This window comes from Macrobrachium rosenbergii, chromosome 25, assembly GCF_040412425.1.
Source record: "Macrobrachium rosenbergii isolate ZJJX-2024 chromosome 25, ASM4041242v1, whole genome shotgun sequence".
Lineage (NCBI taxonomy): Eukaryota > Metazoa > Arthropoda > Malacostraca > Decapoda > Palaemonidae > Macrobrachium > Macrobrachium rosenbergii.
In genome coordinates this window covers 27,868,494-27,881,771 of record NC_089765.1, presented here as the reverse complement: position 1 = coordinate 27,881,771, position 13,278 = coordinate 27,868,494, and the positions used below count along the sequence as shown (strand labels likewise).

General features: G+C 31.8%; 1 protein-coding gene across 6 annotated transcripts in view; it reads left to right on the top strand.

Moving 5' to 3' along the window:
• The window catches only part of Not3 (CCR4-associated factor Not3), a 78,069-nt gene extending 70,375 nt beyond the window's left edge, over positions 1–7,694 (top strand). For 5 of the 6 annotated variants that reach the window (XM_067127196.1, XM_067127195.1, XM_067127199.1 and 2 more), the window contains exons 13-14: positions 4,724–4,933; positions 5,672–6,593. In XM_067127196.1, the coding sequence (XP_066983297.1) occupies positions 4,724–4,933; positions 5,672–5,770 (309 nt within the window). In that variant the 3' untranslated portion in view covers positions 5,771–6,593. Of the gene's footprint in view, positions 1–4,723; positions 4,934–5,671 lie in introns of all 6 variants that reach the window. The other variant, XM_067127198.1, reaches the window with a different exon arrangement.
• The last annotated feature ends 5,584 nt before the right edge of the window (positions 7,695–13,278 follow it).

Here is a 13,278-nt window from a genome sequence, read left to right as displayed (position 1 = left end):
TAGAAGACTTACCGTGATTGTTACCATATTAATGCATAATTTTAGTCAATTTTAAACAATTATAGTTAATGTATTGTTACACTACAGGCCACCATTGCTATATGATTGATTGTTCATAAGATATTCAATTTTTCTTACCCAAAGTTATCCAACCCACTTCTATCCACTTAAACATTCTTGCCCTTTTTATATTTCTAAATTACATTGTACTTTTGAACTGCTTTATAATCTGCTGTGCAAAGCAGGAAATAGTCATTTAATAAGTTAATTACAAAATTATATTAAGAAGTTTGCATTAAGTCACACTCTTGTCTTAAATATGATAATTAGGTACCAGAATTAGGTAACTAATATTATCACAACTGCTATCGATACTAATAATGCTGTCATTTTTATTTTGTTATTTTTATTTTTTTTTTTTTATTATGTTAGTTTCTCTTTCATTTACTAAGTATTTCTACTTGTTTCCATATCACTTCTTTCACACAACCTTATCATTCATTTTTCTTTGTGACATTTTTTGTTCATTTCTTTACCATCATCCTTGTAACAAGAGCACCTAAGAGTATTTGTGTGTGCCCACCTATGATAAAAAGGGATCAAGGAATGAGAGAGATGGTTTTAGTATATTGTCTCTCCCTATGTCTCCTGGCAGTCTCATATTACAGTACCATAAAACATTGTTTAACCGGGCTAATTGGTACCAACCTTTTCCAGATTAACTGGATTTCTTTAATATATTATAGCTAGCCTAGGTTACCTAATTAACATACGAACTGTTCGTAAAACAAATATACATTACTTAAGAGTTACAGTATGTGCTAAAAATGTTTTAGAAATAATATATGCCTGGCATTTTGCTAGCTCATAATTATCCAAAGGATTTTAAAAAATTTGCATTATCAATGTGGCATGAAATAGGCTTATAAGGATGTAGAAATAGAGTAACAAGTATACAGTATTTCTTTTAACATTTCTCATAAAAATGGTTGTGTGGTAAATCCACTACCAGCTGTAAACAAAACAATCCTAAAATCTTAAGGTTGTTTATAAGCCTTTTGCACTAACTATATGCTAGATTATAGGGCTTTTATATATTGCTTTCTCTTTTATATTTGTGTACTTAAGTATTGGATGTGTTTGGTTCATTAACAAATAATTCAGCTTTGGATGAATGATACAAACTAAGACTTCTGAGAGACAAAAGGCCTACATTTTTTTTTTTTTTTTTTTTTTTTTTTTTTTTTTTGTAAATTTTTTAACCAGTAATTTTAACATTATTTTTATTTCATTTTGGTTAAGTGAAATGTTTTTGTTTTTTTAATTTAATATTTAAGTGAATTTTTTTTCATCAGACAAGTTGTGTAAACCTTTTTAACCCTTTAATGCCAAAGCCCTATTTACAAAAACGTCTCCCGTATGCCGGCGGCGTTCAGTGAGTTAGCGCCGAAGCGGAAAAAAGGTTTTTTTCAAAAAATCACAACACGCTTAGTTTTTAAGATTGAGAGTTCATTTTTGGCTCATTATTTTTGTCATTGCCTGAAGTTTAGTATGCAACCATCAGAAATGAAAAAAAATATCATTATCATATATAAATATTGAAATATATGACAGCAAAAAAAAAAAAACTCGTATATAATTGTATACAAATCGCGCTGTAAGCAAAACGGTTAAAGCTAATGAGTTAATTTTTTTTTTAGTTGTATTGTACACTAAATTGCGATGATTTTGGTATATAACAAATCTTAAAATGATCAAAGCAACACAGAGAAAATATTATCACAAAATGATGCATGAATTAAAACGCCGGACGTAAAAAAATGTTTTTTTCAAAAATTCACCATAAATCGAAATATTGTGCTAGAGACTTCCCGTTTGTTGAAAAATGAAGCTAATTGATTGAATATTACTAGACTGTAAGTGTTTTAGCTTACAATTGCAGTTTTCGACCATTTCAGTCGAGTTAAAGTTGACCGAAAGTCGAATTTTTTCTATTTATCGTGATTTATATGGAAATATTTCAAATTGATAAAAGCTACAACCATGAGTTATTTTCTGTTGTATTCTACATGAAATTGCGCACATTTTCATATATAAAAGTTTATGTAACGACTAATATAAAGCGGTGCAAATATTACGACAACGAGACTTAAAGAATTTCTGAGATGTTTGGCGAGTTACCGCGCAGACGTAAGGAAAATGTTTTTTAAAAATTCACCATAAATCAAAATATTGTGCTAGAGACTTCCAATTTATTGCAAAATGAATTTAAACGATTGAATATTACTAGAATGTAAGAGTTTTAGCTTACAATTGCGTTTTTACCATTTCGGTCGAGTTAAAGTTGACCGAAGGTTGAAATTTTGGCAGTTATCGTGATTTATGTGAAAATATTTCAAAACTGATAAAAGCTACAACCATGAGCTATTTTCTGTTGTATTCTACATGAAATTGTGCACATTTTCATATATAAAATTTTATGTAACGACTAATGTAAAATGATGCAAACATCACGACAACATGACGAAAAGAATTTCTGAGATGTTCGGCCGAGTTATCGCACAGAGACGTAAGGAAAAAAAAATTTTTTTCAGAAATTCACCATAAATCGAAATATTGTGCTAGAGACTTCCAGTTTGTTGCAAAATGAAGGTACATGATTGAATATTACTAGAATGTAAGAGTTTTAGCTTATAATTTTTTTTACCATTTCGGTCGAGTTAAAGTTGACCGAAGCTTGAAATTTTGGCAGTTATCGTGATTTATATGAAAATATTTCAAAACTGATAAAAGCTACAACCATGAGTTATTTTCTGTTGTATTCTACATGAAATTGCGCACATTTCCATATATAAAATTTTATGTAACGACTAATATAAAACAGTGCAAACATTACTACAATGTGATTTGAAAGAATTTCTGGCGCAGACGTAAGGAAAAAGTTTTTTTCAAAAATTCATCATAAATCGACATATTGTGCTAGAGACTTCCAATTGGTTGCAAAATGAAGGTAAATGATTGAATATTATTAGATCGTAAGAGTTTTAGCTTAAAATTGCGTTTTTGACCATTTCGGTCGAGTCAAAGTTGACCGAAGGTTGAAATTTTGGCAGTTATCGTGGTTTATATGAAAATATTTCCAAACTGATAAAAGCTACAACCATGGGTTGTATTTTGCTGTATTGTACATGAAGTTGCGCACATTTTCATATATAAAACTTTATGTAACGGCTAATATAGAACAGTGCAAAAATTACGACAAAATGACGAAAGAATTTATGAAATTTTCGGCTGAGTTACCATCGATGCGTAAGACAAAAGTTTTCAAAAATTCACCATAAATCGAAATATTGTGCCAGAGACTTCCAATTTGTTGCAAAATGAAGGTACATGATTGAATATTACTAGAATGTAAGAATTTTAGCTTACAATTGCGTTTTTCTACCATTTCGGTCGAGTCAAAGTTGACCGAAGGTTGAAATTTTTTGTAGTCGACGTACGGTACGTCCACTCGGCACCCAACAGACAATTTTAGTCAACGTATGATACGTCCAATAGGCGTTTAAGGGTTAAACAACTTTTGTAACAAACATAAAAATAATTTTTGTAACAAACATAAAAATGTTGAGTATCATAATAAAATAATTAATAGTTGTTAAAGATGTAATGTAATGAACAAACTAATAAGAAATCAAGCAGTTTTTTAGATTAGCTTAGCCTAAAGAAGCACTGGTACAAGAGTATAAGGGTAACTGTTATTGTGCCAAATAGTGTGAAGTTAACACTGTGTATTGCTATTTTAAATGCATTAAAGGTTTGATAAAACAATGTTATCATTATTTTAATCCCTGTTATAGGGGTAGTGCCATAATTACACCTCATGTGGTGCACTGCAAGCATTGATAAAGTGTGTTTTCAGTGTCCCTTTGTCCCCTAGCTGCTTTTGCTTATTAGCCTTTTTCTTTAACTTTGTTCTGCTTCTTTTCTACGATCTTGCTATCCAACTTCTCAAACTGTTAACTTGAGTTCAAGTGTGGGGCTCTCCCCCATCTCCACCTTTAGAGCCATTTACTTCAGTTCCTTTTATTTCCTGGATCCCTTTATCATACTGTCCAACCACTCCAATTCCCTTTTCATTGTCTTGAGTGCTGAATGGCATTAAGTGCCCCAGTGCCGAGCTTGACAACCTAAATTTCATAAATCAGTCATTCTTCCAAGACTTTTTATGAAGAATCATAAATCTGTTGATCAGTCAAGCTCGGAAAAATATATACTATACTGCATTGAATAAATGTCTATAAAAATAATGTGCCACAAGTGTTTCGTAACTCTGTTGAAGCAGACGGACACAGGTTTTATGGTCTCATATTGTATTATTTTTCTGTACAGTATTTATACATTATTATGAGGTGATGCATCAAAGTAATGTAATGCAAACCTCCCACAGTTGGCTATGTTGTTTTTAGGCTAAACATAACAGTACTGTATTGTATGTATTTTTAAAAGGAATACATTTTGTGCTTTGCAAATATTTTTCTGAAATTGAATAAGTAAATTAATATATAGTAAACATATAGGATACGTGACTCTTCTGCATATTGCATTAGCTCTTACAGCAGAAAACGTAGAATTAGAATTATGGCCTTGGCTAATTGTACAGTTTGTACTCCATTATCTCTTTAAGACTCAAAGTGTGTTTACATTTTTTTTTTTTTTTTAACAGGTCACTCCTCCCTTGTCAGACACTGTAGATTTCTTTCAACGGCTCTCAACGGAAACTCTTTTCTTTATTTTTTATTATATGGAGGGTACTAAAGCACAGTACTTGGCAGCAAAAGCTCTTAAAAAGCAGTCCTGGAGATTTCATACGAAATACATGATGTGGTTCCAGCGGCATGAAGAGCCAAAGGCAATCACGGATGAATATGAACAGGTCAGTATAATTTCAGCAGTAAATTATACAGTAAATCCCCCATATTCGCGGGGGATGCTTAACACACACACCTGCACGAATAGCTAAAACCTGCGAATACTTAAAACCCCTCTAAAAACACTTAGAATCGCCTATTTTGATAGTTTAAACACAAAAAAGCTCTTAACATGCTTATACCTGAGTATTTTAATAGTTTTATCACAAAAAGTGCATTTAGTCATGAAAATATAAAATGCAGTAATTGGTGAATATTTCTGTGAAAAATACCACGAATGGGCGAATTTTTTGCGAATAATGTGTATATACGTTCCACAGAGAAATCCACGAATTGTGAGACCGCGAATATGGCGGGTTTACTTTAGTTGGTATAGGAATTTGGAAGTTATACATCTAGCAGTGAACCTTAATACTTAATGCAGTTGAGATATCAAAATCATTTCTAAAATAACAAAATTTTCATCTAAAGTAGTAAGTGATGTTTTAGAGTAATACTTCTTTTTGCCTTTCTGGTTTCTGAGATAGAACCATGGATCTGAATGTGAAATGTCAAGCACAGCGTGAAAAAGGCTTAATTCAGAAATTGTACTTGCAATTCTTAGAGGTACTTTTTTTGACTAATTAATCTAAATGTGCTACAACATAGCTTCCTTATTGTTATTTTTTCTTTGTGTATTGAAATGGTTGAGAGATTGCTATTTTACAGGACTAAGAAATTAGCTATTTTAATTTTATTTTCAGGGCACATATATCTACTTCGACTATGAGAACTGGGGCCAGCGTAAAAAGGAAAACTTTACGTTTGAGTACCGGTTCTTGGAAGACCGGGATCTGAACTAAGGGCGTCCAGAGATAACCGGATCTCATGCACACTCTTCTCAGTACATTTCCACTCTGGGATTTGTTGTGCTTCTTAAAAAGAGTGATAATTATATATATGACTAGAAAGAGTTAAGAGAGAGTAGTGAAGTGGGTGGGACTGAGTAAGGTTGGTTGGGAAAACAAAACCCTTCTCAGACCAAACTCTGCTCCAATCTGATCACTATTTCTCTTGCTGTTGTTTGTGTATTCCCAACCCAAGTCAGTGTCATAGCTGCCACAACCACTGTCACACCATGAAGAGTGATAGTGTCGTATCTATTCCATGGAGAAATTTTATGTATTTTTTCCCTGTCAGAAAAAAAAAGATATATTTTTAAGAGGAACAATTCTTCTCTTGCACATGCCCAGACTTGTGTTCACTTTGGCTGTCCATGAAGTTTGTGTATTTTGAGTTTTGTGTACTACATGAAATGATGTTTGATCTCGTCCTTAACAGAGGCAAGAGTTAGATATGTAAGTTTTCTGCATTATGCATTATTGCTCAAATTTTCTGGATGCAGCATTTGTGCAGATTTTTCCTGCCAAAATTTTTTAAAGATAGTAATGACTTTAAAGATTTACTACTGAATAAATAAGGTATACCAAAGATCTGTGATGTTGTTGCCTGCCAGTCAAGAGTTGCACCTTTTTCAAGTGCTAAACTCTGACAGGTAAAGGATGTTCCATTACAACCAGGAATAACAAGGTGAAATAGAAGCATTACAGAATCACACCTGGAGATCATCATCATCCATCTGGATATTAGTTGCTTTCACTGATGTACAGTAAGTTAAAATTACTTTTGTTATTAAAATTGTTATTTATACTTTTAATTTATCAAAAAATTGTATGTTGGGTGCATATGTTCTTTATGATCAAATAGTGGGACTGAAGGTTTAATTTTTTTAACTTCATAGACCTCAGATTTGTATGCCCAAATGAATTCACTGTGGTTCACCGATGTTGAAGTAAGTAATAGTAAAGAACTGCTACCTGTTTGATTGTGCTGAGAAAGTCTGGTGGCAATGGAGCATAAGTGGTTAGTTGATTGAATGGTTTCACCATAGCTCAGGTCAGATTACGTTGTCCCTGTGTACGAGTGAAACACAAGCACTGTAACTTATAAAGATATTCTTTGTTTTAGTTTTTGTTTATATCGAAAGAGAAGGCTACTGATTTTTGTTATATTTTTGGGAAAGATCTGAAGAGCAGTTCACCATGGGTTTTTACTTTTGTTTTTGAAAGATGAGTCATAATTTTGCATAAAACATTTCCTTTTATATTTGGTCAGTGATCAAGTAATAGTGGGGAAAATTTTCATTAATGGGTGTATTATATTAGCACGATATGATATTTAGTAAGAATAAAAATTATTAAGGCAGTAACTTGCTCAAGGACAAAGTACAGCTAACATGCTTATGAAAGCCCCAGACTGAGAGTCCAGCAGAAAGAGTAGGATCATGTAGATAGTGTACAGTCGTTGTAGACTTTTTATACAGTGTAAATGCTATTTTTATACTGTCCCTGGCATCCCTTAAGAGGTATGCAGTATGTCTGATACTGGACTGCTTTTCTTGGTTGCTTTGGAACATTGGTGAAATATATACATATACAGTGGGTGCAGAAAGTTTTGTTACACTAATTACTTGAATGATCAACTGGTTGTGTAATCAGTACTGCTTTGTCTTGGGGATTTTTATGGGGTTATGCTCTTTTTTCAATTATGGATGGGGTATTTTGCCATATTCAGTATTCATATTTTTACAGAGAAAAGTTTTATTTGAATGTACATCAATTTTTTTCCTGAGTGGTTGGAAGCTGAACTTCATTTTTTGTAATAGAACTGTTTGGTATTTTTATTTGGTTTTACATGTGACTGCTCTCAAAGTAATAAATAGAATCCTTCTTGAGGAGAATTTCTCAGGCAGTAATTCTTATAGGAGTTAACCCCATAAGAATCCTACAGTCCTCATGTATTTTGTGCAGTGTTCTGGATTGACAATTATTTCATCACAGAAGTAGTTAAATGTGACAACTTTTTGCATATATTTATGTACATTTATATATGCATATTTATATATATTTGTATACACAGTATGTATTTTACATGCCATCTTTATATGTTAGCCTATCTTAAATTGATATGCTTCTGTATATTTGGCACTACATACATGTATATATTTATATATTTACATATATTTATATATAAATACGGTATATGCAGAGCTAATACGGCAGGAACGTGAGGTTTTGTGCTAATAGGGATTGCATAAAAGGGAACACATTTACATTAAAACTGGAAGTACAAGATTAAAATGTATTGGTTTTGCAAATGCAAATTTTCATATGATTTAGGTAAGTGTTTGTATTATGGAGTTCTTTAAATAGGTTATATAAACACTTTAAATTGGGGGACTAAAAATAAGTTGGCAAGTTATGCTGTTGAAACCAGGATGTGTTGTATACTTAGATCTGATTTTGAATGTATATTTTCTTCTTTCAGATCAGTGGAACTTTTCATTTTTTTTTCTTTTCACTGGTATTGAGTAATGCCTTGAGTTTTTTGGTATTGTCTTTTGGTATTGGTATTTTATTTAACAAAAAAGCATCCGTTACAGTGTTAGTGTCTAAAGACCAAATAGTGCTATCCAAAGATACTGCTATAAGATTAAAAACCCAATGCCTCTTGGCTATATGGATTAGTAAAGTCAATAATGATTACATAAAGTAGGTTTTGGAAAGTGATAACATATTTTTAACATTTTTATTTGAATCAAGTAGTTCAGAAAGATTTTCTTTAAAGAAAAGTGAATTACAGTAAACCAAAAGTTTCTTTTTCTTTGTACATAAATGTGTAAAATACTTGGAATTGATTAGCTTGTACAGAATCTTGACAGCATTTATTATAGCCCATACAAATACTGTACTACACCTCAGTTATGTATATCCTCCTAATCTGTCATTTGAATGGGTTAGGTGTATGGTATGGAACTATTGTTCTGTATAGGTTTTTAATTTAAAAGCAAATTGAAGTGGATTGACATGTTCTTTCCATGCAGTATGAACTTGTAAGGATGTGTGGAAATGTACGTTTACATTAACTAGATGTTGATTTTTTTTTTATTATTTTTTTAGTATGGTATTCAGGTGATGACAGAATTTATCAAAATTTCTTTCAAGTTGAAGAGAAAGTAATTCAGCTTCTGAAGTTTGATATATATATGTATAGATGATCTTTGAACTGGAAAATAGGTAAATTTTCAAGGTACAAAGCAAGTTAATTTGTACAAGAAATTTGTGTTTATTGTATATAATGTTAAGAAAGGTACAAGATTTTATTACCAAGCAGTAAATAAGATTTTTCCTTTAAACTGATTTTTTTATAGATCATATCTTTGTCAGAGTAGATTTGCATGACTGTACATTTTAAATTTTACTTTTTAGTTTGTGAATGGTATTATTATCATGGCAGAAGCAGTGAATGCTATACATTTTGGTTTCCCAAAGTGAGATAGTTTGAAATTTTTATTGATTTGGCATTTTCTGATTATATCAACAACTGTTATAGAGATTTCTTAAATAACCAAGCATTAACTGGTATGTACTGTACACGCACATCACACGCACATATCCATCCAGTGGGACACATTTCATCCATCCATAAAGTTCATTACATTTTTTAAATCTGAAAAACTGTTATTCATTTAGATAAATTACTTTAACACATGGAGAGGCATGACAGTTCTAGGTATTCATCTTTCATTCACACATCATACATGCATAAATAAATTAGACAACCCTGCCGTATGCATAAAGTAAAAGCTCAGAATAGAGGTATTTGAACCAAGTTAATGTTAATGAAGGTGGTAAACATCTGTATGGTTATGACAAAACAACTAAGGATTTGACTACTTATTAACATGAGGATATTAGCAGGTGTTTGAAAACACCTGGTTATTCATTGTGCATGCATATGTAGACATATTTCTATTTTAACATCCAACCTTGTTTTGCATTGGTTGTAAAAATAGATGTATTTTTATATATACATATATGATTACATATATGCAGACTACTGTATATGATATTCATGAAATGCTTGTATCTCTGTAAATGATGGTAAATGTTAACTGAGTAATGATCATGGTACCTTTTCATAGTTTGTGCATCATCAAATATTTCATAAAAGAATTTGGCAAATTTGACTAATTTAAGTATTCAGGTTATGTTACTGTTTGAAGCATACTTCATAAAATGTACCTTCCAATGGACAGTGGATCTAAAAAACTTTAAAAGTGTGCACTTTGAACTTGCATATCGATTTTTTAAGGTACAGCATATGAAGTACTGTTTTAACTATACTGTCTTTTTCATATCCTGTCAGAGAAGCACCGTACATATTTGCATAAAACGTTTTGACCTTGTTCATATTAAATTCTGCTGCATAATCAGCCATTCCAACCATTGATACTCCTAGTAACCTTATTAACAAATGATTAAAAATAGTCAGATTACTATTTGGCAACATACAGTTCACTTCCATTGTAATATTCATGAAAGGTGTTTGAATTTTATGAGGATTCTTTGCAATCTCTTCAAACTATGTATTTTTGTCTTTTAACCTAAATTATATTTACTAGAACCACTACTGCATTGGCTTTTGAAAAAATTGCAGTTAAAATTGTTAAATTTGTTGTCCATATGGCATTCCAGAGAATTTCATCTCACTCATTACCCAAATTTCATAACTTTTGTTTTCCAGTCTAGTAATCTCCATATGACCCACTTTATCACCTTATTCAACTTTTCAGTAAAGAAAATTGATATGCTACTTCTGCCTAGAAATATGTTAACTGTAATTAATCTTGAGATATTAATAATGATGCACAATCACTCCAGCTCAGATATTGCGAAGCAGTGCCATGGGTCATTTACTTTGTTGACGTAAGCTCAGTGTTGATCCATATCGAATGAAAATCTGACATACAAACATAGAAAGGTTAAGCAGTTTTCTTTGAATTAGTTGTTAGGGCATAACTAAGGTGCCAAAGTGAAACATCTTGCATATGTTTTCAGTAGTAGTGTAGTAATATTGTAGGAAGAAATTAAATTTTTCTTTTGTGAGGGAAGAGGGATTAGATGCTAGTCTTTGCCCTCAATTCATTCCATTTCTTTTTTAAATTTCTAACTTTATAACTGTCAGTAAAACATCCTACAAGGGAAAAGTTGCGTGCCATCGTAACTTAGCTCTAGTTTTACTACTGCATTAAAGTTGACTAGATATATTTTTTAGAAATAGTTTTAGTTTTCAGATTGGTAGAATAGTTAAGGCTAAGTTAGGGAAGTGTCTTTTTCATATATAATTAACTATAGTACAATAATTTGTACATGCATAATTGTCAAAATCATTTACATAGATACATGCATACTAACAATAGGAACCCAAGACTATTGGCTTTACACAAATTGTATACAGTTATGGACTTGAATATTAACCTCTTCAGCAGTTTAGAAAGCCTGATATACAAATTACTTAAATCATTGTGCCTCATTTGATAACTGTGAGAGGGTGGTATTCATGTTTTTGTATACTGATCCAGCATAATTTACCTTTTGTTAATCATTAGTGTCTTTTTGAAAAATCATCTTTTTTTAAGTCTTGATAGGGTTTCTCAAGATTTTTCTGTTTTGTAGTACATTTCCTTTGATACCAATCCAATATTCATGGCATACCAGTGGTTGTGGTGTTGTGAGAAAATGGGGGGCAAACAACATATGGTTTATGAGGAGAGGACAAAGGTGTTTATAAAAAAGTGATATAAAATATACTTTATTTCCTGTGGAAATTTACTTTTAATTTAGAACTCCTTCACTCTCACTTGATTTTCCCCTGTGCTTTGTATGTATGTATGTTAAAGGTGGAAAATCAATGGACTTGAATGTGTGCACAACAGTTAACCTATGATTTTTCCTTCCATATTCTGAATTATAAGAAAACAAGCACATGGGTTAGTATAATAGTTAAATAAGATACTAAAGCAACCAGAATGTTCCTGGACCCTGACAAAATGTCAGCACAAAAATTTAGGGAGATGAACTTTTACACCTGACAAAATGTCGGCACAAAAATTTAGGGAGAGGAACTTACACAAGTGTAAAACACTGCTTAGTCACTTTAAAGAATGACCTACAATAGAAGCATATTTTGGATGGTCTGGCAAAAAAAACTATTCAGTGCCATGAGCAAAGAACTAGTGAAAAGGAGGGTAGAATGAGACAGTCCAAAATTTAAAAGTAACAATATTAATGTTTAGAGCTAAGACTGATGGAAACTTTTAAAAATATTTAGAGCTGAGACTAATGGAAACTTAAAAAATTATCATGAAAAATGAACTCTTCAAAATCCCTAAAAAAAAAATATGGTCTTCAGATTACAATATCTAGGGTACTGCCTAGAATACATTCTTTGTTAGCAGTAAGGTGATCCAAGAAATGTGATACATATGGTAGTGACAAAATCTCTATCAAAATCACAATCATTTGCATCTCAGATGCTTACAGTAAGGATGTAGAGTACTTGACTACAAAATTTATTCTGTAACAAGTAGAAATAAACACTTTACCTGTTGTTCTATGTTGCCAACACCAAAATAACGTTTTCAATGGTTTTTTCTCCCTTGTCACCACAGTCTCTCGTTTGTGATTAGTACAAGGTGGCGACACTGGAGAGAAAAACCATCAAAAACATGCACTATTTTGGTGTTGGCAACATAGAATAGGTAAAAAGTATGTTTATTTCTACTTGTTACAGAATACATTTTGTAGTCAGGTAATCTACATCCTTACTGTAAGCATCTGAGATGAAAATGATTGTGATTTAGATAAAGATTTTGTTACTACCATATGCATCACATTTCTGGGATTAGGTTACTGCTAACAAAGATTGTATTCAAGGGCAGTGCTCTAGATACTGTATTGTAATCTAAAGACCATATTTTTTTCCTTCAAGATTTAGTGGCATGCATTAATTTTTCATCACAATTTTTTTTAAAGTATCCATTAGTCTCTGCTCTTAAAAGTTTATTACTTTTTAATTTTGTACTGTCTCACTCTGCCCTCCTTTTCACTAGTTTATTTCTCTCACAGCATCCATCCTACCTTGAATTATTATTTGCTGTTACTAAAATATGTAGTGCTATGCAAAAGATGTATGGAAGAATGATGATGGTTTATAAAATCAGCAAAACAGGAACTATAGTACTAATTCTTAGCTGAGCTGAGCAAAGTAGATCCTCAGTTCAATGGAGCCTTAATTTTGCATGCAAAATACGGTTTGCTTAATTATCATTGCAGAGTGAAAAATCACACCAAATTTTGCCTAATCAAGGTGGTGTTTTTTAACTAACGGAATCAGTCAAGACATCACTAATTGTTTAGCCGAGTGCACAATAGTTCTCATGCTTTCCTCCCTCATGGTCTGTTATTTT